The sequence below is a fragment of the Hydractinia symbiolongicarpus genome, chromosome 14 (genome assembly GCF_029227915.1).
Source record: "Hydractinia symbiolongicarpus strain clone_291-10 chromosome 14, HSymV2.1, whole genome shotgun sequence".
Lineage (NCBI taxonomy): Eukaryota > Metazoa > Cnidaria > Hydrozoa > Anthoathecata > Hydractiniidae > Hydractinia > Hydractinia symbiolongicarpus.
Window position 1 is genome coordinate 8,723,832 of NC_079888.1, and position 27,988 is coordinate 8,751,819.

Consider the following 27,988-nt stretch of genomic DNA (forward strand, 5'->3'; position numbering starts at 1 on the left):
CTAAAAAATAGAACTTCGATTTTGTGTGCTTGTCGCTAAGGAAAAAAATTTTCAGTATCTTTCCTTGCAGCTAATTTTGAAATAAGTAAAATCCATAAAACAATCTATAAAATTTGCAACAGTGACAGTGAAGAAATCTGCTTAACTTCTACGAACAAGTCGCTAGCTAACTTATATATGCGAATTAAATGTTAAACAAGAAGCCCTGGTGGCTCTAAGAATTTCCGCTCGCTACCAAAATATTTGATGACAACCTGCTAATTCGTTGTGTTATCATGCCAAACATTGGAGGAGGTTTGGTGCATGAAGCTCTTAAAATAAAGCACACAAGTGACATTATATCTTACTATAACAAACGCAAACAAAACGAAACGTGTCATAATAAACTCACATTTTAAAAGAAATTGCTAACAAAAAATAAAGCCTATCATTCTTGGTTGAAAGTCTTGCGATTGAAACGTTTATGGTCTTAAACGGCATTCAGTTGACAAAAAATCAAAATTTTGATGCGACCATCATTTTCAGCATACTGTTTTTATTAACTGTGCCAATTTTTGTCGAAAATAAAGTAGTTTTAACTTTTGGACAAATTTTGGCCTGAAATGACATTTAGGTAACAAGAAATCAAAATTTTGATGTCACCATCATGCTCAGCATACTTTATTTGTTAACTGTGCCAAATTATATCGAAAACAAATACCAATTTTGGCCTGAAACGTCATTTAGATGACTTCCCAGTACTTAGGGAGCTTGGGTACGAAGTTTAAATCTGTGATGTTGCAATTGACCATTTGGGACAGGGTTGGTTAGTTAGTTAGTCAGTTATACCAATACTATCCTCTTCTCAGAGGAACCTAAAATCCAAGGGTCAATTTTTCCTCAAAAACTGCTCCGGAAGAAAAAAAACGACGGTTTTAAAGAATTTCCTACGCCATCGGGCGCGGAAATTCAATAACTCATATAGCATGTCGTTAGGTGGGGTAAACCAAATACCCTATTATCAGGGAAAAAAAGTCAAGGAAAAGTGACTAAATCTTTAGAATTAATTTTTCCCGACTAAAATTTCACCCGATTATTTTCTCTCAAACTAGTACTATTACCCGATTTTTTATACCCAAAAATCAGTCAGGGAAATGTGACTTAATTTTCAAAAGTTACTTAAAATTTTCCTGACTAAATTTTAGCCCGCCGAAATTTTTCCGCTGACTTTTTTCCCCGATAAAGGTAGCATAAATCATTAAACAAATTTGTCACCATACTTCTTTTTGTAATTCGACTAATTATGACACTGTGAGTCCCTGGAGGCGAAGTTGAGTGATAAACTAAATTATTAACGACGAAGAAAACAACCTCATCCCCAGGACTTTTTGACGCCTGTGTGGCATCGCAGGCGTCAAAAAACAACTCTAAAGGATATTCTAATGGTTCACACACACATACAATATATTCATTATTTCTCAAAAATTATGTTTTTTAAAAAACAAATTATTTATTGAACATAAAAGCGAATTCATGCCGTTGAAGTAAACTGAAGTAATTCAGGAAAGGTGTATCATTTTCAAGAGAGTCCCCGTTTTTTGATTTATTTCACGTTTGAGCTCAAGCTTATGTCTAACTAAAATTCCAAGATCTGGTCTAGAATTTTCTCAGCTATGCTGTATATTTTCCATATTCGCGTGTTTTATGCAGGACACGAATACAAGAACCTTTTTCCTATTTATTTATCTTTGTAGCAGGTTCCAAGAAAGCATAATCATGGCTATATGGAGATGCGGAGCAGTTAGTGATTTTTCATTACAAAACTAATGACACAATGACTGCTAGAATACATGAAATCACAGAAATATCCATCAATGACATGTCCACTAAGCAAAAATTAAATAAAAATAAAAAATATACTTCAAATAAAAAAATGAAATTTACGGTCTGCTAATATACACATTACTAATCAAACCGGATATTGGTTATGGAGTTTGTAATTACTATGGTTCGTTTCACAGGCATGTTTAACATTTGCCTGTGCTACAGCTACGCATTAACCCATTTCATGCTAGGGAAATTAGATAGTCAATGCCAGTGTATACGTAATGTAGTATGTTTAGAACACAGGACCCATATTGGTTACACTGAAGTGGCTATATCCGGAATAATCGCAGAGGGAAACAGCTGAAAACTCGTTTTTGATTGGTGGAAAGTCGCCATTTCGATTTATAATAGATTAAGAAAGACTTTAATTTCAGAACGCGTTTTCGGAAAGTTATCTTTACGTTCTTTTCCCCAGAGATCTTTGGATAAACAGGTTTATTCAAGGGACTCTGGGGACGAGAATGACAGTTTAAAGATAGCTGGACGTCATATATGAGTTAAATACATAGTTAAAGGTCTCGCAGGATGGTAATGGGATGTCAAAAAAAAAATTTTTACTGCCATTTTCTAAAATACGAAAAATATAATTTTTTACCCCATATGGAGAATTCATTTTCAGCATATTTTGTCTAGAAGCACCTGTTTCAATATAAGTAAAAGAATTTCAAAATGGAGCGTTGTTATAATCTATATTCCTTACGATAACATGGTTTTTGGGTGGGGTGAAAATCTTAGAAAAAAATTTATCAAACAAATAATATCACGTGTGTTATTTTAAATTATTTCGCCCTCGCCTTGTTCTCAGTGCTTTATATCTCTTATCGTAGCAACGAAACTTGATTTTTCGTTAAAAGTAAAAATTACTGGGAATGAGGTTGAACTTTGTTCAAATTTTTTATTTATTGGTTTTAAAGATAATTTGCGAGTAGAATATAGCCAGTGTTAGTTAATACGTCATTGTAATACTTCTGTTTTACCATTTTTAGCATCAACACCGTGGAAAGCATCACAAGAGCTCACAACAACAAAAACAACTATTGGAACAACAACTACGAAATTAACAACGACGACAACGACTCATAAAACCACGACGACCGCTGAACCCACAACGAAAACTCCTGTAACTACGACAAAATCTCCTGAAACCACGACAACGGCTGTCGAAACAACAACAACGACTACTAAAGCAACAACGACAACGACTCCTGAAACAGCAACAACGAATCCTGAAGCAAAAACGACGACAACAGCTACCACAACGACAACTGTCCCCCCAGGTATTTATATAAAAGATTTACGATTATTTAGTTAGAAATAAATCAGCATTTGATTCAGCTTAAAAATATATGATGTACTTGTGAATCGTAAGAATTTTATTCAGTAAACCTCGACCCCAAGGCTTTTTGACTTCAGGGCTTTTTAATCTAGTGACACTTAAAAGTGTTGCATTCAACATACTCATCCCCAGGATGAGTATGTTGAATCGTTGAATGCAACACTAGGTTTCTTACATTGGAACAGAATGCCCCAACATAAAAACTTAACAAACCGTAGGTACGATGTTAGCTATAAGAACACGTCCAGTCGCGTGCAAGCATGTTGATCGTCCCTTATAGGTTAACGCCCTTGCAATAATAATTTGTTTATTTGTTTTAGACCTGGCCACGTTATCGTTGTCGAAGCCCACCACAATTTCAACAACCGCCAACAACATTTACGCATACCAAGCCGTCGACAATAACTTAGATACCTTTGTGACGTCAGATTATGAAGACAATCCGTGGCTGTTAATTGATTTGGAAGCGACAGCTGAGATATTCATGGTCAACATAACATTTCAATACTACTACAATCATGGAATTATTACCGGGGGTAACGACACAGTTCATTTGAGTAGTAGATGCGCAAATGTGGACGACATAGAAAGAGTTGTGACAACTCGCTTTCTTTGTCAGCCTATGCCTGTAAATGGACGGTATGTCCGGTTAGACTCTACTGTTCCGGCCGTAATAGGTATCATAGAGATGCACGTAATTGGCCGATATACATAAATTAAATCATCGCAAAAAGAAAAACACTCAGCACAAAAACAAGCGTTTAGTTGCTTTGTTGTTAAAGATTATCGCGGGGAAAGAAATTGTGGTGTCGAAACTGTCAAAAAAAAAATCCGCCAATGTTTAAATTTTTCAACCTTATAATGAAACATTATAGTGAGTCTTTTTCTTATTTTTTTAATTTTTCTAGAACACATCTGAGTAAGCGCTCTCTTAGGGCTATAAGTAATTTAAACTGATTGTAAAAATAACAGAAATAGTTGTCACATTCTATTATTACATAAATAATATTTACACTAAAAATCACAAATGTTAAATAAAATGAATAAAGTAACAAATATACAATTCATTATATAACTGTATAGAAATAAATATACTAAACGTCGTGTGTTTTTTACAAGAAATCACGGTGTGATTAGTATTCGTCGCGACGACCAATTTGCCGATAAAATGCATCTTCTCTGTGCAGAAATGTAGAAACAGCCCCGCCCTTTTAATGACAGAACATTTCCACGTTAAATTTCAGAACAAATGAAAAGACGAAGTAGTGTCAAGACAGCTTAATAAAGAAACGAATTAGTGTCATAACAGGCTAATGAAGAGACGAAGTAGTGTCAAGACAGCTTAATGAAGAAACGAATTAGTGTCATAACAGCCTAATGAAGAGACGAAGTAGTGTCAAGACAGCTTAATGAAGAAACGAATTAGTGTCATAACAGCCTAATGAAGAGACGAAGTAGTGTCAAGACAGCTTAATGAAGAAAGGAATTAGTGTCATAACAGGCTAATGAAAAGACGAAATAGTGTCAAAAACAGCTTAATGAGTTAGGTGTCTATTTAAAATGTCAGCAATTTACTTTACATATTATTATATAGTTATAAGATAAACGTTAGAAATATCTCTTCTCTATTGAATATTTTAACTAGTGACTTTATTGAGTTTAGAATCGTGTTGAAGGAAAACTGGTTAATTACCCGTGGCAAACCTCTACTAAATAAAACTGTTAATCCATGCATTTACTATTGTTCGGCATTACAAATGTATCTTAATTTATTACCATGTGTATAAATTTTCTAAAAAAATTGATATCTCGAAAGATTTTGTAGGTTTTTGTATACAATGATGTGATCATGTTAGGTTGTTACGTCTAAAAGCTTGTCAAAATTTATTACGAGTTTGTTATGAAAAAATCTTGTTTCTTTTTTTTATGCAGTTACCTTATAGCAAGAACTTTATTAATTTTTTGTTTTAAATTGTTAAACTGAGCCTTGATTTCCATTAATTTCAATTATATGGGTAAGGTTTGTTGTAATCCAACTGGGATTCATGTTCCACAGCACAAATTTAACGATTGTTTAGGTAAAAAACTGTAATATAAGTGTAGGACATTTTACTGAAATGTTTCTGAATTTATAAAAATGGACCCTAGCAGGCAGTTCTCAAAAGATGCTAAACATGTAAACAGCCAACGGTTGTAGGATGTAGAACAATAGCACTAAGAGAGTAAAAATTTTGTATATGGAATGAAGTACGACAATAATTTTTAAAATATTACCTTGCATGAAGTTTAGAAACCACTTTATATCGTTATAAACTATGAAAATGGGTCTGTATTAACTTAAAAATTGCTCTATTTTGCTGTAAAATGTGGATCACATGGGCATATGAAGAATAAAGTCATTATACTTTGTTTTAAAAAAACTACCCTGTAAACGTTAAACTTTGTTGTACTGTATTCTAAAATTAACAAAAAAGATAAAATATAAGAGCTTGAAAATATCACTGAATTTTGAATAAAATATAATTGTTTGGAATAGTTATGTCAATTTTGTTTCATTCATCTCTCAAATTAATGGTTTTCTTATATATAATAAAATAGAATACCGTCTAAGATATGTTGGAATTTAGGAAAACAATTCAATTTGTGCCAATTTGCTTATATTATGAGCTAAAATCTGAAGATGATCCTAACATTATGGCAAATGTTAATAGGTTGATGTTCGTAACCCCGAATTCCTATTGAAAACTGGAAAAAAGTCATAAATGAAGTTGTCAAAGCAAAGTACAAAGAAATGTTGTCATCAATTTTTCCTTACTGTATTAAGAATCAATTTAACCATCCTCCTGAAGTGTCGGCCAGTTGAGGATTTCTAGAATCAGGAAGATCCCATATACATCAAGCCGGGATTTGATCACCTTCGGAGTAAAACAGAACAGTCACCTAAATTTTGTTGAATTGTTTGACTAGTCTTTGTTTGCTTCTTCCAAGAAATCGAACATTCTTATTGGCTAAAAGCCTTTTTGACTTGAAGAATCTAACGAGGGTACTAACTCGCTTAAAACGCCTGGACATACAAGGTTTACTCAGGGAACATTTTGAACAAATAAATAGGCATTGTTAACTACAATTAAAAAGTGTGTTTTTTAATTTTTAAAATGGATGCCCCTTTTTCGCCGGGCGAAATCTTGAGTTTTTTTAACAAATGCTGAACTTGTCAGTAAATCCGTGTAACTTTGCGGCATTTTCTGGTGAGTCGGCGCGCTTGTATCTAGAATCTGTAGTTATGCCAAAAGTTAAGACTTCTTACCAAGCAAAGTTCTGCCCCAGCCACCAACAATACTTATAAAAAATGCTGCCTGTATGTGCCAATATACACCTAACACGTCTGGAAATGGTAATTTGTCTGCTTGTATGTTTGTTGACAAATGCTTTTTGTAAGACTGACTAAAATATAACTTTAATATTTCAATAAAAATATGTCCTATATGTTTTTCAATATTCTGAGAAAAATGAGACATCTAATTCTTATGGCTAATTCTTGCAAGTTAGCTAGCTAACTAATCAGCCTCCAGAAAAATTGTAAGCTCAATGTCAGTACGTGTGTTCGTTAATTTATTGCTTTACAAGGGTTTCGATGGTCCAGACAGTCTGATTAGAGGGATCGAGGGTTAAGTTACCCAAACATAATTATTACATCAGCCTCGTCCCTAGGGCATTTAAGGTCTGGTCGCATATCAAGGAAAGCAATAAATAAGCTCAGGGAACGAGGTTGAATTGGAAATTTGTTAGAAGAACCTAGAGACAGACATTGACATTTGTTACCACTTCGGCTTTTCCGCCTGAGGAGAAGAAAGATTGTTATAACCTGTTGGTTACTAAAGATTTGTAGAATATGATTGTGTTTACAACAACTAGTTATGGTAAAAGAGAGCATCCTCACAAGCTCAATCGTAAATCAGAAAAGGAGACATTCCCACTGCACAAAGCTCGTATAAGAAGGCTGGAGAAGGGGCGTTAGTCTCCTTCAAGGATTTTTTACCTGATGTTAAAGCCGCTGGAGCTTATTTGACGGTTAACTTTATTAATGTTAAGAGGGTAAGAACCTCTGTGGACGACGTTGCGTTACTGTTCATGTGAATGACTTGTGTACTATCGGTAGCGTAAATCTTTGATTGAGCAACTTAAATCTCTTTTGTACGGTACATAAGTATGGCATATATTTTAAACCGATTCTTATTATAAAAAACACTATGCCATTGGCCTCCCTCAAAGAAAAAAAGGAGAAGCTCTCTTATTTCCACAGCTTCGTTTTTGTGTGCTAACCGCTAAAGAAAAAAAGATATTATGGTTTTTCCTTGTGGTTTATTTCGCAATAAATGTTGTTAAAATTGGTAAAAAACATTGCAACAGTGAAAGATTCTGGCTAACTTCTAAAAGCTAACTTATGCATGAGAATTAAATGTTGAGTAACTTACATAGCATGTCGTTAGGTGGGGTAAACCAAATACTATGAATCAATAAAAAATTCGTTTCCATATCTCTCTTTGTAACTCGACCAATTGCGACACCGTGAGACCCTGGAAGCGAATGATAAACTAATTGTTAACAACGAATAAAATCAACCTCATTCCTAGGACTTTTCGAGACGCACAGAAGAGCCCTGAGGACGATGTTGACAGAAAAACATTATAAAAACACTGTAAATTCTAAATAAAAAATTATCCTCAAGTATTGTCACAAAATATGCGGAAGAAAATGTATCTTTTTGTGATAGCATCTCTTGTTTTACAGATAAAATTCGGGGTATTTTGTAGTAAATATATTAAAGTGGAGACCCCGGGAGGTGTTGCTAACACACGTTATACGAACGTATTGTTGGTCGAGTGCGTGTTATACTGCGATAAACGCGACAGTGTGGCATCATTTGAAAGAAACACTGACGCAGCACGCGGTAGTTGCGCGTGCTTTCAACGACAAGACAATCACAATTGGATAAAAGACGCGTCAAGTATTATGGCTTGGAAGAGTAAGTTTACTTCTAAAAGTTTGCGTTTTTTATTTAAGGACAGTGTAAGGTCCTTTTTAGCAAAACTTTGGAAAAAAAAACCAGTTTGCTTGAAAGAAAATAGTGGAAGGTCCCTATTGAATCAATTTTAAAAGAATTGAAGATGCATCTAACATTATCGAAACAAAAGTTTTTGTACATCATTTTTGTATATATTTTTTTCCTTTTGTATATAATTGACAGTAGTTTCTACAAAAAAATGTACAATTTTACGTAAAATATATTGTAGAAGTGGAAAATTTCATGCCGTTATCGAAAATTGCATTCGGGAAAGGTGTATTATTTTTAAAAAAGTCCCCGTTTGTGGTTCATTTCTCGTATAAACTTAAAATTATGTCTCGCAACTAGTATTTCAAGATCTAATCCCAATTTGTTTAGCCATGGTCTGTTATATTTTTTGATATTGGCGTGGTTTATGCAGAACACGTGTACAAAAACCTGTGTCCCATTTTATCAACGGTTTATTATTGTAGCAGCAACATGTGCCTGTCCAACCCATGCCGTGTGCGGGAAATTAGGTAGACAATGTGTATACCTAATGTGGTATGTTTAGAACACAGGAGCCACACTGGTAACACCTAATAATGTGTGGATATTCGTGTCTGATTGGTGGAAAGTCGTCATTTCGGTTTATAAATGAATTTTAATAGGTTTGGAAAGTATCTAACTCCAGAACGTGGAGGGTTAACATTTTGACGTTCTCGTCCTACGGCCAGAAGGACAGTTTCAAGGAGGCTAGGCTTCATATATGAGCGTACTAGGTAGTTAAAGGACTCGCAGGAGGGTATTGAGATGTCAAAAGAAAACTTGACTAATTTACTGCCTTTTTCTAGAATATGAAAAAAAAAAGAATTTCTGATGTTTACCGCCTGTATTACTTATTAAAAATTTAATTTCTCTTCTATGTTCAACTTTTCTGTTTTTTTTAAAATTAGGTGGGGATTTGGTTTTTGAATTAGGTTTTAAATAAAAATGCATTTATTGTTGTCGCCATTACAACCACTTAAAATACAAGACAACCCACAAAATACAAAATTTATAAACTTTTAACCTATATGGAGAATTCTCCTCTATTAGCCAAATTCATACGGCGCGGTCAAGTTCGTCTGAATTCACTTGTAGGGAAAAAAATGATAATGGCGGCGATTGTTTTTATGTACTTGGCTAGATAAATAATAATAAATCGAAGAAAAACGTTGTATATTGCAAAAGTATATAGTTTATTTATGATATCGATATCATGGACAATACAAAGGATGTTAGCAATTATAGCCGTGAAGAATGTTCAGAATGGCTAAAAAATATAGGTCAGTGTGCCACAGGAAATGTTCAAGAACTGCAGATAAAAATTAGAAAGTTTATGCGATATCCTCGTTTAGTAAAACGTCTAGAAGACAAAGCAAATAAAAATTACAAGTTTAGTTGTAGCTTAGATCCCACAGATCCTCCAACTACAACTAAATGGTGTAAAAAGAATGAGGATCTACCACTTATCAATGAAGATATATTTAAGAACTACTGCAAAATGAAAACATATGGTAGTTTAGGCCAGCAAGAAAAAGCTATTAGAATGTTATAGAGTAGAAAGATAGTAACTGTTAAAACTTTAGTTGATAATTTGTGTACATATGTAAAAGCAATGGTCAAAAAGTCATATGGTACTGAAGCAAGGCCAGCAAGGCGTGTTTTTGAAAATGGGTACCCTCAAAAAGCTCATTGCAGTTGTCCAGTTGGTGCAAGTGGATTATGCTGTCACGTTCTTGCAGTTTTGTTATTTTTAAAACATTTCAACGACACTGGCAATCAAATTTTGGAACTGACTGTGACACAACAGTTACAAAAATGGCATCGGTGGTCTAAAAAAGGCTCTATTCCAATGGTTCCATTAAAGACTATAAAAGTTAAGTCAGCAAATGTAAAAAAGAAAAATGGAAAAGTTGTTCTTAATGCTGCAGACCCAAGTGAATCTTATTTTAAAAGAGATGTCACTTCAATTATGAAAACTTCAAAGGAAAAACTCAAAAATGAAAAACCTGTGGAACAGGATGTCTACCAAGTGTTAATGAAAACTGATTTGAGAAAAACTACCTCACTTGGCCAACAACTCCAATACAAATACACATTAAAACTAGCCAATGCTTTAGCTGATCATGACTATTGTGGTGTAGCCTTATACAACGAAAATATTATAAGACATGACATTAACAAAGAGCAAAGAATAGTAGAATATGTCCACAAACCAGTTTCTAAAACAAACACTACCAACATAATAAACAAAATAGTTAATCAAAATAAAGTTATAACATAATATAAAGCTGGACGTTTTGTGTTTAACTCCATTTGCTTCACTTTAGAAGCCCAACAAACCCCCCATTATGGATTTTTTCCCCACAAGCAAAACATTAGCTCCCATTCCTCCGGCCTATGAATTTGGCTAATAGATTGAATAAAGTTGGTGAAGTAAAAAAGTGAGCGTAGTTTGTTAATAAATACTAACTATAACGAACGATCATCCAATTGCACAAAGCAATATTTTTGATCCATGAAAACTTCTTTTCTAGGATTTTTGTGCCTAGAAACGCAATTTCGTCTCTTTTTTATATATATTTCGCCAGTATAAAAGTGTGCATATGTATAAATTACAATGCTAGTTGGCATATAATAACGGCAGGAGCAAGTAGAAGACACAAGGTGTCTTATCATCGAGCCCCTAGTGTTGCACTTCTATAATAATACTTATAAAGCATACTTTCCTATATTTACAAGAATAATGTTTTCTCTCACTCTCAGTTTTTTCTATGTGTTACAATATCTATCCTAAAAATACTTTCTTTTGTCGATAACTGTTTCAAGTAACTTTTCTTTTGGTACTTTTTTAAAAGAGATAAAAGTATCAATATGCTTCGTATTTTCATTTAAGAATGAATTCCCAATATGCTACGTATTTTCATTTAAGAATGAATTCCATATAACGGGACCTCTGTGTCGAATGGAAAAAGTAGTAGATTTAAGAATGGCTTTTGGAATAATAAAATTACTTTTTGCATACCTGGTATTGTACCTATGCTCGATATAGGAAAATTGATTTGTGAAAATTGCAGGTACTAATCCATGTTTAACTTTAAACATGAACTGGAGAACTTGGTGCATATCTCGTGTGTTAATAATATCTCGTGTGCGTTAAATTATTCCGCCCTCGCCTTGTTCTCCAGACCTTAAATAAATCACTTATCGTAACAATGAAACGCGAGTTGTTCTACTAAAGAGTAAAAAAACAACCGGAATGAGGTTGGAGATTTGAGGTTTAATTCGAATTTCTTATTTATCGGTTTTAAAAATGCTTTGCGAGTCAAATATGACCAGTGTTAGTTAATACGTCATAATACTTCTGTTTTAACATTTTTAGCATCAACACCGAAGAAAGCATCACAAGAGCTCACAACAACAAAAACAACTATTGGAACAACAACTCCGAAATTAACAACGACGACAACGACTCCTAAAACCACGACGACAGCTGAACCAACAAAAACTTCTGAAACTACGACAAAATCTCCTGAATCTACGACAATGCCTTCTCAAACCACGACAACAACTCCTGAAACTGCGACAACGACGCTTAAAACAACAACAACGACAACAACACGTGAAACCACGACAACAACACTTGAAACCACGACAACAACACCTGAAGCAACAACAACGAATTCCCAAGCAACAACGACGACAACGACTCCTGAAACCACGACAGCAACACTTGAAACAACAACAACGACTCCTGAAGCAACAACGACGGCAACGACGCCTAAAACAACAACAACAACAAAGACTCCTGACGCATCAACGACGCCTGAACCAACAACAACGACAACGACTCCTGAAACAACAACAACAACGACTCCTGAAACCACGACAGCAACATCTGAAACAACAACAACGACTCCTGAAGCAACAACGACAACAACAACTGCTGGAACCACCACAACGACAATTTCTCCAGGTATTTATATAAGTTTAACGATTATTTAGTGCAAAATAAATCAGTATTTAATTCAGCTAAAAATTTTATGATATACTTAATTTTAAGAATTTTATTCAGTAAACCTTGACCCTAAACTTGTTGAACCCAGGGTTTTCTAATTTAGCAACAGATAAAAGTGTTGCATTTAACAAACTCATTGCCAGGGTTTTTTAGGTTTCTTATATTCAAACGGATTGTCACAATATAAAAACCTCACAAACCATGGGTATGCGTTTGGCATTTAAACACATCCAGTCGCGCGCACGCATGGTGATTGTCTCTTATAGGTTAACGCCCTCAGAACATTAATTTGTTTATTTGTTTCAGACCCGGTCACGTTATCGTTGTCGAAGTCCACCACAATTTCAACAACCGCTCACAACATTTACGCATACCAAGCCGTTGACAATAACATAAATACCTTTGTGACGTCAGATTATGAAAACAATCCGTGGCTGTTAATTGATTTGGAAGCGACAGCTGAGATATTCATGGTCGACATAACATTCCAATACTTCTACAATCATGGAATTATTACTGTGGGTAACGACACAGTCCATTTGAGCAGTTTGTGCGCAAATGTGGATGACATAGAAAGAGTTGTGACAACTCGCTTTCTTTGTCATCCTATGCCTATTATTGGACGGTATGTTCGGTTAGGCTCTACTATTTGGACTAAAATAGGTATCATAGAGATGCACGTAATTGGTCGGTATGCATAAATTAAATCATCGCAAAAAAAAACAGCACACAAACAAGCGTTTAGTTGTTTTGTTATCAGAGATTTTCGCGGTGAAAGAAACTGTGGTGTCAGAAATGTTCTTGCAGATCACTAAAAAAAATCAGCTAATCTTTAAAGTTTAACCCTGAAACATTATAATTAGTTTTTTCTATTTTTTAAAATTTTTCTAGAGCACATCGTATGAATAAACACTCACTTATGAATAATTTAAAACCAGCATAGCAAAAGTTTTAGGTAAGAAAAATTGATTGTAAAAATAACACATGTAAATAGTTGTAACATTCTATTATTATATAAATAATATTTACAATAAAAATCACAAATGTTAAATAAAATGAATAAAGTAGCAAATATAGAATTCATTGTATAAGTTACAGGCGTGTGGAAATAATCATGTATCCATTGGGAAGGTCAATTCGCCGAGAATTGTATCTTCGCTTTGCAGAAATAGTTCTAACATTTTTTAAACAATGCGATGTTAACGCTAACAGTCACAACAAACTCAATCGTGTCTATTTTTGGAAAAAACAAAACAAATCAAAATGTCAACTTCGCCGCATATTTTTCTTTTCTTGAGAAAAATCAAAGATTTCACAAATAATTCGCTGCCGATTTCACAATCCGCAACTTGCGTCGTGGAAACCCACCTTCCCATTCATCACAAAATAATCAACATTCAGACCAAAATCCGGAATTATGACTGTGTTTCTACATTCCCTCCTCCTGTTTCTACACTTTCTTCCTTGATTTTGTTCTTTTTGTTCTTCTCTTCATCTCGAAGTTTTTTCAGCTCTTGAAAGAATATCAACTTGTCTTCTTTGCGCGGATACTGCGCAACCAACCCTGATGTGGACGGCATCACGTACACTGCCTAATGAAGAGACGCAGTATGTTAAAACAGCCTAATGAAGAGACGAACTAGCGTCAAACAGCGTAATAAAGAGACGAAGTAGCGTCACCAATACCTTATTTGTACTAATTCTCGCCCGTTTCTTTTATGTAAACTGTTATAGATAAATTTGGCCCTAAGTGACCAGAATTTAAACTAACGGTAAGGATCTGCGTCTTGCCACAAACCACATAATAGAAAAAAACCTTACCACATTTTCGAAGTCTTTCTGCCTGCCTGTTTGACATTTCTTGCCAGAGAAAATTTCATAGATTCCTAAATTAAAATGTAAACTTTTTCAGCTTTTGAATTTAGAGAAGAGCGATCTTCTGGATCTATATCGCTTGTTATAATCCTAGCAGAAAGAATTAGCTTCACAAGATTCACGATACAAATTAGTTCTTTTCATCTAGACATTTTTAAAATTTTTTTTAATCGTAATAAATATATATATATATATATATATATAAATTCAGACAATTATAAATTTTATAGGAATTCATGTAAGAAATAGGTAAGTTACCTTTGCCATTAAAACAGAGAATAAGGGGTTTCAATGTACGGATCATTTGCTGAAGTGATTCCTTGCCTGCCTTTATCTCCGCTCTAAATTAAATTTTAGAATTCGGGTAAACAATACACATAAGCATTGGAAATTAGCAACGAATATTGTAAACAAGATAGACTGGTGTACCTCCTACCTGCTTAACTCTGCTGCACTCCGTGTCGTTCTAGCTACTATGTTTGTCATTCCAATACCATACTGTAAACATTTGAAATCTTTTTCGTATGTTAGCTTTTCTTGAATCAATCCACTTTCATACAACAACGGCCCTAAACAACAATATAAAACTAGTTAAGTGTGAGCACCCCCCTCTGATAACTTCAGATTCTCCTAATAAAAACAAAGGCCCCATTCGATCACGCTCAATAAACTAAAAAATATACCCTAAACTGTTTTACGATTGACTTTTTATATCACCAAAGAATAGAAAATTATAAATGCCTTTTTTGTTAAAAATGCCTAACTACAAAAGACACACCAAAAATTTAACATTTGTCAGAAAGAGAAACTGACAGGCCTTCTGAGCCTCTCCTTTTGCAGAAAATAAAGCTTATATTCCCCGTTGAAAAAAGGTGGATGGCTACAGACACCAGTGTTGTAAAGATTGACAAAGATTAACAACCCTATCTCCCTTCGTCATCCCCTCAGAGGATCTTGCTAGTTTTTTGATTGTTCTTTTAGAAAAAGAAATATCCTCCCCTAATTTGTTAATATCTATATCTTCTTTCACAACACATGCGGTAAGCATTTAATCGACCCCTCCCTGATTACTTCTACTTTCTCCTAATAACAACAAAGCGCACATTTTGGTCAGGTTTAATCAACCATAGAATTTATCTTAAACTGTTTTACGACTGGCGTTTTATATCACCAAGAAAAAAGAGATAAAAATAATTACAAATACCGTTTTTTAGAAAAATGCGTAACTTAAAAAGACACAACAAAAATCTCGCAGTGGTTTTAATACCACAAAAGTTCTTCCCCTAAAGTACACTTTCAATTTTAGGTAAGCACAATATAATTACAGGTTACAAACGCTAGAAATCATATATGGGAAATGCTAAACAGTGATAAATTATGTTAGCTGGATGTGCTTATAAATAATTGGGTACTGCATTGTTTCAGAAAATAAAAGCACCCTTCAATTCCTCATTTCTCAGCTATAGTTAGCTTAAAAAATAAATATATTTAAAATTTATATGTAGCTAACAAATTTAAAGTTATATAAAAACATGGAAAAGTAATGAAAATAAAAGTAATAAGAGACGTAACACCGATAAAGCAATGACGCTACTTACAAAAATGGTTATTGTTTCCACAGTAGTGATGTCCTTTGTACGCTGAAACTAGTCCTGGATTGATGCCAACCTTGACATGACAAACAAAGATAATAAAAATTATTACTGGACACTGTACATAGCAATTTCAAAATTTTAAACCGAGTTTTTTTATAACATCTATCGTATGGCTCTTATATGTTGGTGGTCTACTAAACAAGAAAAACAACCAAAAGTTACAAAGATGATGTCCAAGTGCTCTGCAAGATGATCTGGAAGCAACAACTTTTGAACATCTTCTTCAGTTAGGCCTCCAAACCTTTTATCAGGTGTGCGCAAACGCTCTTCCTTAGAGGTCGTCTTCTTCTTCTTCGGCGTACATGCGCCATTTGTGGTCATCCCTTGTTCAGCAAGCTCTGTATTGTCTCGCTGGCTACAAACAAAAATTATAGAAAAATACAACACAAACTGAATCAAGAAAACTATTGTAAAAGTCTGACATGGGTAAAACTGCTTATCAAAAACATTTTTAAGGCTTTGACTGGGGGAAACGACTTCTCTGGTCTTATTGGGCAAGTTTTGATTGTTTTGGCAATTCTGTCTATGCAAGGCTCATTATAAGCCAATAATGTGCAAACGCAGTTGAACAGGTGAAATCGGAACGCTTGTAAGGATTTTCTGTCTTCTTCCAATACAAATGGACTTGCTAAGTCAGTTGTTCCGAACAGTTTTTCACAGTAAAGACCCATTAATTCCGTATTAACTCCCAAGTTAACGTAGTTCACTTTTTGTAATTTATTGTATGCACAAACCATGAGAAGCAAATCCGTTCACAAAACGATTACTTTAAATGTAGTGTAGCCAGCCTATCTGAATGCATCTACAGACCGCGAACGGATTTGTGCTTTAGCTAAGAGGTTAGAACAACAATACAGATATCACTGGCGATGTCGGAGAGGGGAAAGGACCGGCCGTTGGGATGGAATCCACAAGGACTTCACATTTTCGTCACGTACCTACTCAAACTAAAATATATTACTGGCAAACGATAAAAGCTATTGTAAGCACTACTTACAAATACGGACTGTATCTCTGTGCCATCCTTAACTACTTCACTTCCTGAAAACTTCAAAAAAAAATACTGAAATAAGAACACAACGTGAAAACAGGAATAGTTACAGTGTAAAAAAAAACGTTCAAAATAACTAAACATGCACCAATCAAGAGCAGTCACTTCTTGGTACGAATGGAATGAGATATCAATGTTTCCTTGTGTGGTAGCTGCCACATTGTTTCGCTGTTAAATTTTATTTGTTCTATATAAACTTTACTAGAAATACAAAAATACACTCATAAACAAACTTGGTGTCTTTCGTGACTGTAATGCATGTAAAGCAACCTACAACAGAATAAGCTCCAGATATTAAAAAAACAACAAGTTTTTGATGTCTGCTTGCAGTTAACGAAAAGCAGAATGAATGAATTGATTGTCAACCTGTGAACCATCAACCTTTAAATGTGAGAGCTAATTGTTATTAATTAGTTATAATTCTAAAATCACTCACGCAACGAGAGTTCAAATTGTTCATAGGTGACGACTAATGTAACCCCTAATGTCAACAACTCCTAAATTATTATTGGTATTAATTTTTATTGGTGTAATTTTTTATTGGTGTAATTTTTTATTGGTGTAAATTTTTATTGGTGTAATTTTTTATTGGCATAAACTTTTATTGGTACCAATGTTTTCAGCATAAATTTTTATCATTACCAATTTTTCAATAGTATATATTTTTATGGGCCATTATAAATTTATATCGGTATAAATTTTTATTATTTTAAATTTTCATTATCATAAATTTTTTACCACTATAAATTTTTATCCGCATATTATCAATGAATGGATGTATATATGTAGACTTATTTTTTGATTTTAAAATCTATATTTTTACATTTTTCCTAACATTGATCTTATAATTTCATTATTTGACAAATTTTAATAAAACTTGTTGGAGGGCTGGTGGGCACTTACCGTCATCAAAAAACAAGAAAAGGTGAATATATTGACATACATTTTACTACTTAAAGCGTACATCTCTTAACAACAATTAAAAAAAAAATACTTTAAAAACTATATATATACATACATAATAAAGAAATATAAAATTTACAAAAAAATAATAATTGAAATTCGCTTGAAGTAATCGTAGTCTTTTTAATATAATTCTATTTGTTATTCATTAATACAAAATGGTTAGTATGAAAAAAATCTGATGATTTGATTGGTTTATGGCTTATTTTAACAGGATTTTGCAATACGCTATATTAACCCGTTTGGAAAGCCATCATAAAAATAGTAACATGAAAATGTAAACAAACAAAGAACAGATTTTCTCATTTTGTAATTTTTGACTTTTGGACTCTCAGTACAACATCAAAAATGGTCTACATCCGTTAAGTGCTTGTGCCATCTGTATAGGTTGATTCTAAAACACTGCACCTAAACATACTTTATTGACAGGTTTTTGCTTCAAATTATTTAAAGAAAAGTACCAAATCTAGGATAAAGCAGTAGAGCCAGATTATCCAATGAATTTGAACCGCAATAAATAATTGTCAACCTTTACATTGCATATCATAATTCATTATTTTTTCCAACCTAGTTTACATAAGATTTAATTGATAATAAATATAAAAAATAGGTTTTATAATTATACAAAACGAAATTAAAACAAAAACTACTTTTTTAAAACAACAATGAAAAAAGCAAAGAAAACAGTATGAATAATAATAATATCAACAAGGACAACAACAACAACGACCGCAACAACAACAACAACAACAACAACAACAACAACAACAACAACAACAACAACAACAAAGACAACAATAGTGTCATGCCAATTCTTTTCACTTTAAAAAACACTTCAAGTAACAACAAAAACTGCAATAATATTCAAAAAAACTTCATAAAAACATATCAAGTCATTCGAAATATATGCAGGGTATTTGCCTAAGAGTTTTGCAGATCCCATAAAAAAATTACATAATTGGTTTTGATGAGAGATAAAATTAACATTTCTTCCTACTTAATATATTGTGAGCGACTTCTATTATTCTCGTTGAGTACAATGAAGGGAAGCTTAGGTTGAACACCAACAATGAATTCTCGTTTTTAACGAGAAATTCTTTACAATTTAAACTGGTGAACGAGAATGCCAGTCCCAAAACAACGACAGTATTTGCAATAACTTGCTTTACCACCACAATCTGCTACGGGAATGATATTGTTTGTGGAAAACAGATCTTTAACTTTTTCGCAAAGTTTAGCGAGGTGTACCAGTGCATGCTGTTGCTTAGTGTATTTTCATAAATTAACTTGGAAATTTTGGCCATTCAAAAGGTTGTGGACGAGCACCCTTCACTTTTTGATTAATTCTTCTTGGGAAAGCTGAAAGGAAGAAATAAAAGCATTTCTAATACGGTTTAAACATCTAGCAGATTTTAATTGAATCTAAGTCCAACACACCGCAAAGTACAGCAAAAAAATACAAACATCAAGATGGCTACTCCCTTATATTATACTCAAATTTATTTTGTCCGTTTAAAGCTTAGCAAGTGTTTGCTACACATTGGAGGACAATTGAAATAAGGATTAGTAAAATTGGGATGATGTTATTTAGTCCAAGATAATGTTATCATATTTCAATTTGAACATAGTGGAACAACTTTAACAAGAAAAGCTTTGGAAAAAGATTTTGATAATCCTTTTGCGAATAAATTACTTGATAAAAACATAAAAGACTTTGGAAGTGTTTAAAAAAGATATTAAAAAAAAATGTTTGATTTTTTCCTGGCTACCTGTTATATGACAACATATGTAATGTTACACCAAAACGTTTTGGCATCTTTAAGGAAATTAAAAAGGATGAAAAGGCACTAAATTTCAATCCCTAAAATGTTATTTTGTTTCAGCAAATAGGCAACTATATTTCATGCAAATGTTTTTAGCTACAAGAAAGCTTACCAATAGTTTGAAGTTCATTTACAATGTCTGTAGACTGTTTCGATGCTTCATAGGAAGGATAGTTATCATCAACACTGGGTAGCCTCTACACATTTGCAAAGTAAAAATTACACATTAGAAATGACATACCGGTCGTTACATTGTCAGCACACATAAATATGGATGCAAAACAAAATACTTAAAGGCTAGTGCTAAACACACAAGTTTTACTTTCAAGTGTTTTTATTCATACAAAATGATCATTCCATGAATACTTTGAGCAAAAAAAACAACATCAAGAAATTAAATACTTTTGCAGTATTATTTTGTTGCAGTACAATGAGACTGCATGGTTTTTAGACTGGTAACCCTAACATTAACATTAAAGATTTTGATTTTCTTGTGCCAGTTTTTTTAGGTTAGGGTGTTTCAAAATTCAGTTATTAGGGTGGAAAGACATTAAATAGCAAGAAAAAACGTGTGAACAGGGTCAAATGTGTGTTTTAGAAAAAATAGATAAAAGTTTATATGAAAAGTTATATGAAAACTGCCTCAAACATTATAAAATCACTGTGATTAAAAAAAACTCATGGATTTGTGGCGAAGAAAGAATCTCAAAATTTTTTGTTGTTGTCATTGTTGTTGTATCCCTTGTTTTCAGCTCAAGATGACAAAAAGTCACGCCAAAATGAGGTGCTATATGCTCACACAACTAGTGATCATTCTGACAATATTTAATTCTAAGTTAACCAAAAATAGTTAATAAATATAAATTTGCCCAGACAATTGACCTTTTCTTGGAAGGGGGGACTGCTGATTCAGCATAATTTTTATACACAAACAATACACAATAACAATAACAATAGCTTTCCATCACAAGGAAAATTGATACTAATGTTATGATGAAATATTTTTTCATTTATGAATTTCATTCTATTTTGAGTAAGTCCAAACTATTAACACAAAATTAAAATACAAGAAAAATATGTAACATTAATAGTATACCATCATTGGTTTTTTAGCAATGTTTTTCATTTTACTGATGGCATTATATAAAGTTATTGCTCTTTGTGAAGAAGGTGCAGGTCGGTCTTCGGTAGGTGATTGTTGAGGGTACATAATAGCTTGTTGGGGTACAGCCCGCTGTTGTGATAAGATTGGTTGACTTGCTATGTCTGGCTGATGCATCAAAACTGGATGAGCGCTTGCTGATTCAACATGTGATAGCTCTGTGCTATCAGTAGCTGTTTAGAAATGATAACTTGATTACAAGCAAGTATGAAAAAAAAGAATTTTACAGAAATGTTTGACAAGACTTACAGTACAATATAAAAAATTGCGTTAGCCATATCAAAAGAAACTTACCATCTTCAACTATTATATAAGATTCAGGGGTGCGTTCTGGAAGTGGTGCTTCAGCAGTTTGAGACTGTATAGATAGTTTCCATTGATTCTTAGTACCTTTTGACTGGTCTTCTGCTGGTTCCTTTTGTTTTTGGCCATATGTTCCTATCTCTGTCACTGCATATGGGGGTATAATTTTACCTATGCCAAAAAGAATGAAAAAAATAAAAACTTTAAAGGAAATAAAAAATAAAGAAAAAATATTTATGAATAATACTTGTTGGTCCTACTAACAAAATTAGGCACCGCATTTCGCGCATTAAAAACAAGCTTTGCAGTCAATCAATAAATATAAATAAATAAATAAATAAAAGCAATATCACTAAAATAAAAATATAAAAACAATTTTAATAATAATAAAAAAAATCTTACCTTTAGGTACCGGACTTCTGAAGTCTACATCTTTCGCACTACAAACTTTGGAACTGTGGCTTAAATGAGATTTGTCCACTGGAGTATACAAAGGAGCAGGAGTATTATTAGAAGTCTTGTTTTGTGCATTTTGAGAAACGTTAATTTTACCATTTTCAGTGTGCAAGTTATTTACTCTTGAAGCATGTGAATTTGACATGCCGTTTGCAGGTAGTATCGACGGATTTTTATTTTGTAAAATATTTGGCCGTATTGGCACAGTGGGGTTGCAAGTTTTGGGTTTCATGGGATAAGAGTTAATTGCAGTTGCTTTAGGAGCAGCAATAAATTCTTCATTCGGTTTCATTCCAGGAGATACAGGCGTGACGTTTACATAACTCTCCATTGACGGCTTTGTTACAGCTGGTTTATAAGATGGTAACAAAGGTTTAGCTGTAGAAAAATGTGCAAAACTGGAATTAAACTGAGTAAAAGAAAATATATCTACAAAGTATAAAATAACCACAAATAAATGGAATATATATGAAATTAATAGCCTAAAAAAATATAATTAAAAAATTGCACAATTATTGCACAATGGTGACAATAGGAAAGCAACATGCGGAGCAGAGAAAAAAATGCTTTTACTGCAAGCTATAACTCACAAAAAAGGACTACAAACAATAGTTCACCCATGTTTGTTTGGCCATTATATTATTTGTACACATTTTTCTAGAAGAAACCAAATAAGAGCCCCGTACTTTAAGCTTCCTACTGTTATAATGGTTTATTTCAGAACCCAAAGTTTCTTAGGAAAGAAGGGGTAATTAAGTTTTCAGCTTTAATTTATAATTGAAGATTAGATGTTCATATATTCAAGTCTAAATTGACCTGAGTCAGCTTCTGCATACATATCATATGCAAAATATATGTTGATTAAGGTAAAATATGCCTAAAGTAACTATATTGCAAGGCTTGTTGTATGACCCTTTGCTAGTCTGTGTGCAAAAGATTGTAGTTGTGAGCAAAAGGCGAATTTCTGTGGAATTTGACAGGCTTAACAACTATTACATCTTATTTCTGATGTTAAATGTCACATGTGTCTTGTGAATTTTTGAGTTGTTGTAAGTTGCTACACATAAGCCATCAAATCACAACTTACGCTTCACGTTGTTCCTAGGTTGTTTTCCCAAACTTTCTTGCATTGTTTCTTTTTGTACAGCTGCAGGAAATTTAGGTGGCTCATTAAAATCTATTAACATCCCTTTAGGTCGTGTTCCAGATTTGCTGTCAGATTCTTTTCTTGGCAAAGCAGGAACTGGTGAAAAGAGAAAAAGCGGAAATAAGTTTAAAGTTTGATGCATTTAAGTGCATTAAAGAGAAAGAAATCCATACTTTTGTGCTCCATTCTTGGAGAATTTTTACTATACAGACTTCGATTGCGACGAAAACTTTTATTGGTTGTGTCCCCATGTTCTGTGGGTAAAAGTATTTGTCTTTTTGCGCAGTTTGAATTGTTTTCTTTATCTTCTTGTTTAAAAGGACTGGTATGTTTTTCTGCACTTTTAGGTTCCTCAAACACTTCGTTATTGGAGTAATTTGTTCCCTGTGAAAAAAAAAATAAAAAAAGTTACAACAATTCTTTTTTTTTTATTTTATAAACTTGGTATAAAGCTGATACAAGCCATGCAAAAAACATAACGTGAGCTAAACTATGTAGCTAAATTTGTAGCTAAACTACAAATTCTCTACTTACCATTGGCAAAAATCCAATGTTTACATAAGTTGGATTACTGTCATCTTCAAAATTTGGATCGTATTTTATTAATTCAGAGGTAACCATTTCACGAATAACTTCATATATAAACTCGTATTGGTCCTAAAATGTAAAAATATACACTTAGTAGCAAGTCTTTAATAAGCAACTCTATTTGTTATAAGAGCCTTGTGTGGTAACTGATTCCAGCCCATAAATTGTCAGAAAATTTCAAGTACATAGTCACATTAATGGTTTAGTTTCGGTCACACAAAAGCATCAAATAATTAATGCTTTTGTGTAAAGAATATTCAAAAACCGTTAACACAATAAAATACTAAAACATTTAACAATTTATCACAGTTTTTTATGTAAATGTAGACACATTAGACAAAAGGAAGTTGATGCGAAATTGTTTTATATACTTCTAATTTTCTAACCAATTGGATATTCCTGGTAGTTAGACGAGGCGTCAACAAAAAGATTAATAAGCACTACCTTTGTTTGTACCATGGACGGTCTTTGTTTTCGTAGCCAAGAAACAATATCATAAACATTTATAGTCTTTGCCTGCATAATGATGTATAAATTAAAAGTCAGAAAAATGCACAAAAAAGGTTTTAACTATAAGTTAACAACTTAATAGTACCCTTTTTTGAATTAATTTTCTTGCAGTATCAATTGCAATGATTGCACCTGTTCTACCGCAACCAGCACTAAATTAAACGAAAAAGGTTAGTGTGAAAAGCCAAAAAAAAAAACTATTTAATCATATCCGTGTGTACTCATCGTGTTCAAAATATTGAGTAGTTAGAAACATGCCTGCAGTGTATAAGTATGGGTGGGTCATCTTCAGGGTTTATTTCCCGTGCTATTGTAATCAAATGAAGGATGGTTTCAGAAGTTTCCGGTGCACCATGATCCGGCCAATCCATGTAATGCAGTTGGGTCACTAAACGCTCTTTCTAAAAATAAAACAAAAAATTCTATAAAATGAAGCAATTTATCAGGTTCTTACTACAATATTTATTCATACACTTACGTTTCCTTTTGATACTTTCATCTTTCTCATCCTCATATTTTGGGCAAACGTTTTTTCAGAATCCTAAATCAGAAATTTAAAATAATGAGAAGTAGCTGACAATAATGACACACACAGGATGATGCACAGACGCACTTTACATACCATTGACACTGTAATGTCTTCAAACTGCACCACATCATCACCATATGGCCAGTACCTTTGACATCTAGGCTACAAAATTAATTAGTGTAAGTTTTACAAAAGCAAAAGTATTTTGAATTGTTGTTTTGTATCTTAAAATAAATTAAATAATAATTAATAATTAAAACGTAGTTATCAAGAGTACATGTTATCATTTTATAAGAAATTAAGCGAACAGTGAACTAGTGAAAGTTTCTTACATTCTAAGATCATTTTACTCAAAAAAGTTTGTTAAGAACTTTCTAAACTTTGACAGGGTCTATAAGAGGGATAGTCAATCAAAAACATAATTTTGACACAACAAATACTCTAACATATATACAAGAAAAGATAAAATAATGCCTTCTTTGGCTTTCATTTATAACCATAAAATTAAATTTGTTATGTTGATCATCAATTTTTATGTAGTTTTCTGATTTGTCAGGATAATCATTGATTTTTAGAAGAAACGTGTGAAAAGTTTCTTTATTTAAAATCTATCTCTATAATAATAGCCGTCGTCTGTCTGTCTCTGTGCGGACCCCCCGCTGAGTTAGAAAATGATGTTACGGAAACAGGAATATCAAATGCGATATATTTTTATCCACTTTGTTGCGACAGGTGGATATAAAGGACGGGCGTACCCGTGGATTTTTCCATGGGCAACGACTAGTATATAATAATACACATCGTCTGTCTATAACACAAAATGGTAACCCCAGTAGCGAGCACAAAAGATGCAGTAAACAAAAGACGGGTTTACCCATCAATTTGATAAATTGATGGGTCACCAAGTAGTTTTTACAATTAGCAAGAGATTCTTAACATTTTGAAGGCTTATAAAGTGGTTTCTTTGCATATAAAAAAATCTGTGTAATTCACTTATAGTTTCTGATGTATATGTTTTGAAATATGTCTAATACTAATTTGAAACATGCAAATTAAATTAATTAAAAAATCTACCTTTCCTAATTCAACCTCCTTGCAAGCCATGATTATAAGCTAAACAAAAAAAATTGCACACGTTACTAATCATTACCTCAAATTAAAAGTACAAAGACAAAAATGCATTAAAGCCTCGATTATTGCCACATTCTGTTTGAATAAGAATAACAATGTTACTATATGAATATTATATGAATATTGCAGGTACCAGTATCTCGTTGATTTTTGAAAGTGACGTTCACGAATTTGATCAGGAAAATAGAATTTCAAAATACTAACAATGATTTTTTGAATAAACTGGAAACAACAGACACACAGACATGATTCGGGCAACCTGTTTGTTTCTGCGGCAAAATGGAGAACCTGTTTGTTTCTGCGGCAAAATAAGCAACCTTTATTAAATCCTGATAGTTTATTAAAAAAAACGTCTCAAAAAAAACCCATTACAAAGTTGTATTAAAAGTGTCACAGGTCATTGAAAACAAACAATAACAAGAAGAATAAAAAATTTAGACAGTGAGAAGGAAAAATGTGCCTATATTACCATCAAAGATCAAAGTCAAATTTTCTACACAATGTTAAATGCAGATTGATTAACCCAGCAAAAACAGAGGATTGGTGTGCAAAAGTATTTAAAAACCCATCATGGAGAAGGTGCAAAATGCAACACAAGTGAATCAATGACGTAACACTTCCACTGTTTTAAACTGGTTTTAAAAAATACAAACAAATCAAAAATCAAGATATATATTAAATTTTACATTATGAATTTCTACCCTTCTATTTCAAAAACATTACTCGAATTAATTGAATTTTTTCAAGACCCATCACACCAATTTTAAACATGATCAAACTACGTAAAAATTTATTGTTCTTTGACAAATCCTGAACGAAGAAAGGTAAGATCCTTTTTGATGTTACAATGAAATTGTATGATGAAGCTTGTGATCTTGGTTGAGTTATAGTTGTAGATATAAAAGAATTCTTAACAAAGTCTTACATCAATTCTATTCTGTGCATCATCTGCATGAATAACATTTTGATAGCTATTCCAGGTCACACCACAACAGACAGAATGAAATACTCTAGATTTTTTTTTGTAAAAAATATTTTTTTAACTTACCTTAACTTCATTGTGCCAAATCATTCTCCAGAAGTCATCAACTGTGTTTGGCATCGGACCTTGAGATGCTATGTAACAAACTTTTGAATTTGCATCCTAAAAGTAACAACGAATATACTTAACAATAATATAAAATTTTATTTATTAATAGCAAGGAAACATCGTCAGCTTACCATGATGTTGTTTGCATTTATATAGTCTGATCCATCAACAAATTTGTTTTTTGGTAAAATAACACGTGTATGGTCATCTAAAGTAAAAATACAACATTTAAAGAAAAAAACATTATAGCACCAAATACAAGAGGTAATCGTTACCCATTAACTTACAAGGTAAAATATCTTTGTATCGGTTTTTCTTACGGTTAGTCTCTTTAGAGCCTTCAATAGCAAAGACAGTTTTTTTATCTTCCATAGCTTGCTGCTTTATCCTCTGAAAGAAAATTAGCAATACAGATTGGGTTAAACTGATAATTGGATTGGATTGTAAGGCAGGACTTCAAAATATTTGTGCCTAATTTCTACGGATGGCTCTGGATGGAGAATTTTTTGTAACCTTACAGGTATAATAGGTAAACTTCTCACATATATACATAGAGAATTGCGAAGAAAAAAAATACTTTATATAAATTTTTAATTCTGTTGATTCTCTTCCTTATTGAAAAAGAAATGACTCCAGGATTCTTTACAAAGAGAAGCATATGGAAATTGTTATTGGAGCACTGCATAAGCAATAGAAGTGCAAAGCATTTTCACTATGTGACAAAGATCTGAACAATAACTCTTACAGTCTAAAATATTGTGTAGTTGCCTGAAATGACCTCAAATAAAAACTTATTATTTTTAGTTCAGGAAACTAATTGATTTTTTGCTATTTTAGTAAGGCTAGTTCAAAAATAAGAACAAAATAAAAACAACATTTTACTTATGTATTCCTGAAAAACAACAAAACCATAAACATAGGGAAATACGCAGACAGAATCAATTGTACTGATTTTTCAAAACTTGTATTTAAATTTTGCATTGCAAAAGTACTGTTAAAAATTTTAAAAATCTCAAGATTTATATATAACATTTTTATATAACCTTTTTTGGGGCTTTATGTGTGGAAATATCAAAATGCCTGAGACTGAAGTCAACTTTCTATTATAATTGTAATGTGGTGAGTGCTCAACCTTGATGGACACCCTTGGTAGATTTACCATACTTTTAATACTTTACTCCATTGCACACTAAAATAATACAGCGACAATAAAAAAAATTATTCAAACCTGGAATTCCTCATCTGCAACATCTGTATTTTGCATCCTACTCTCTATGACTTTGGCATACTTCTTTAAAAAGGATCTCAATCCCTGTAGTGAATCAGCCATTTTGTTCTACAATGAATGTTTTTGTGAACTAAATTTCAATTTTTAATAAACTTAAATTTGTTTATA

General features: G+C 32.8%; 3 protein-coding genes across 5 annotated transcripts; 1 reads left to right on the forward strand and 2 right to left on the reverse strand.

Annotated features, from left to right (window-relative positions):
* Positions 1 to 10,691: 10,691 nt before the first annotated feature.
* LOC130625126 (uncharacterized) lies at positions 10,692 to 13,252 on the forward strand. The gene is made up of 6 exons (XM_057440197.1): positions 10,692 to 10,735; positions 10,919 to 10,980; positions 11,369 to 11,442; positions 11,637 to 12,267; positions 12,616 to 12,934; positions 13,201 to 13,252. The coding sequence occupies exons 1-6, from the start codon at positions 10,692 to 10,694 to the stop codon at positions 13,250 to 13,252; spliced, it is 1,182 nt and encodes a 393-aa protein (XP_057296180.1).
* A 48-nt stretch (positions 13,253 to 13,300) lies between these two features.
* LOC130625311 (G/T mismatch-specific thymine DNA glycosylase-like) lies at positions 13,301 to 17,352 on the reverse strand. 3 transcript variants are annotated; one of them, XM_057440370.1, is made up of 8 exons: positions 16,979 to 17,352; positions 16,837 to 16,880; positions 16,002 to 16,194; positions 15,783 to 15,852; positions 14,621 to 14,753; positions 14,443 to 14,525; positions 14,131 to 14,195; positions 13,301 to 13,901 (listed from the first exon to the last, which is right to left on the reverse strand). In XM_057440370.1, the coding sequence occupies exons 2-8, from the start codon at positions 16,860 to 16,862 to the stop codon at positions 13,725 to 13,727; spliced, it is 747 nt and encodes a 248-aa protein (XP_057296353.1). In that variant the 5' UTR covers positions 16,863 to 16,880; positions 16,979 to 17,352; the 3' UTR covers positions 13,301 to 13,724. The 3 variants fall into 3 exon arrangements, with proteins under 3 accessions (XP_057296353.1, XP_057296351.1, XP_057296352.1); XM_057440368.1 differs by having other exon boundaries at positions 16,837 to 16,887; XM_057440369.1 differs by having other exon boundaries at positions 16,837 to 16,902.
* A 464-nt stretch (positions 17,353 to 17,816) lies between these two features.
* Positions 17,817 to 27,979, reverse strand: LOC130625300 (tyrosine-protein phosphatase non-receptor type 12-like). The gene is made up of 18 exons (XM_057440356.1): positions 27,821 to 27,979; positions 26,880 to 26,982; positions 26,724 to 26,800; positions 26,551 to 26,646; positions 25,446 to 25,484; positions 24,465 to 24,533; positions 24,321 to 24,383; positions 24,101 to 24,243; positions 23,928 to 23,994; positions 23,777 to 23,848; positions 23,279 to 23,401; positions 22,918 to 23,128; positions 22,685 to 22,840; positions 21,544 to 21,975; positions 21,133 to 21,312; positions 20,773 to 21,011; positions 19,789 to 19,873; positions 17,817 to 19,212 (listed from the first exon to the last, which is right to left on the reverse strand). The coding sequence occupies exons 1-18, from the start codon at positions 27,920 to 27,922 to the stop codon at positions 19,136 to 19,138; spliced, it is 2,334 nt and encodes a 777-aa protein (XP_057296339.1). The 5' UTR covers positions 27,923 to 27,979; the 3' UTR covers positions 17,817 to 19,135.
* Positions 27,980 to 27,988: the final 9 nt, after the last annotated feature.

What these genes read in the sequence shown, in the direction of transcription:
- LOC130625126 (XM_057440197.1), top strand. Translation starts at nt 10,692, where the DNA reads ATGAATTTGGCTAATAGATTGAATAAAGTTGGTGAAGTAAAAAA. An exon ending in AAAGTTGGTGAAGTAAAAAA is followed by an intron (nt 10,736 to 10,918) that starts GTGAGCGTAGTT and finishes TTACAATGCTAG; the next exon opens with TTGGCATATAATAACGGCAG. An exon ending in GTGTGTTAATAATATCTCGT is followed by an intron (nt 11,443 to 11,636) that starts GTGCGTTAAATT and finishes GACCAGTGTTAG; the next exon opens with TTAATACGTCATAATACTTC.
- LOC130625311 (XM_057440370.1), bottom strand. Translation starts at nt 16,862, where the DNA reads ATGGCACAGAGATACAGTCCGTATTT. An exon ending in CAGAGATACAGTCCGTATTT is followed by an intron (nt 16,195 to 16,836) that starts GTAAGTAGTGCT and finishes TTTTGTTTGTAG; the next exon opens with CCAGCGAGACAATACAGAGC. An exon ending in AGAAAGACTTCGAAAATGTG is followed by an intron (nt 13,902 to 14,130) that starts GTAAGGTTTTTT and finishes TCTCTTCATTAG; the next exon opens with GCAGTGTACGTGATGCCGTC.
- LOC130625300 (XM_057440356.1), bottom strand. Translation starts at nt 27,922, where the DNA reads ATGGCTGATTCACTACAGGGATTGAGATCCTTTTTAAAGAAGTATGCC. An exon ending in TGAAAGTATCAAAAGGAAAC is followed by an intron (nt 24,244 to 24,320) that starts GTAAGTGTATGA and finishes TTTTATTTTTAG; the next exon opens with AAAGAGCGTTTAGTGACCCA. An exon ending in ACCTAGGAACAACGTGAAGC is followed by an intron (nt 21,976 to 22,684) that starts GTAAGTTGTGAT and finishes ATTTTTCTACAG; the next exon opens with CTAAACCTTTGTTACCATCT.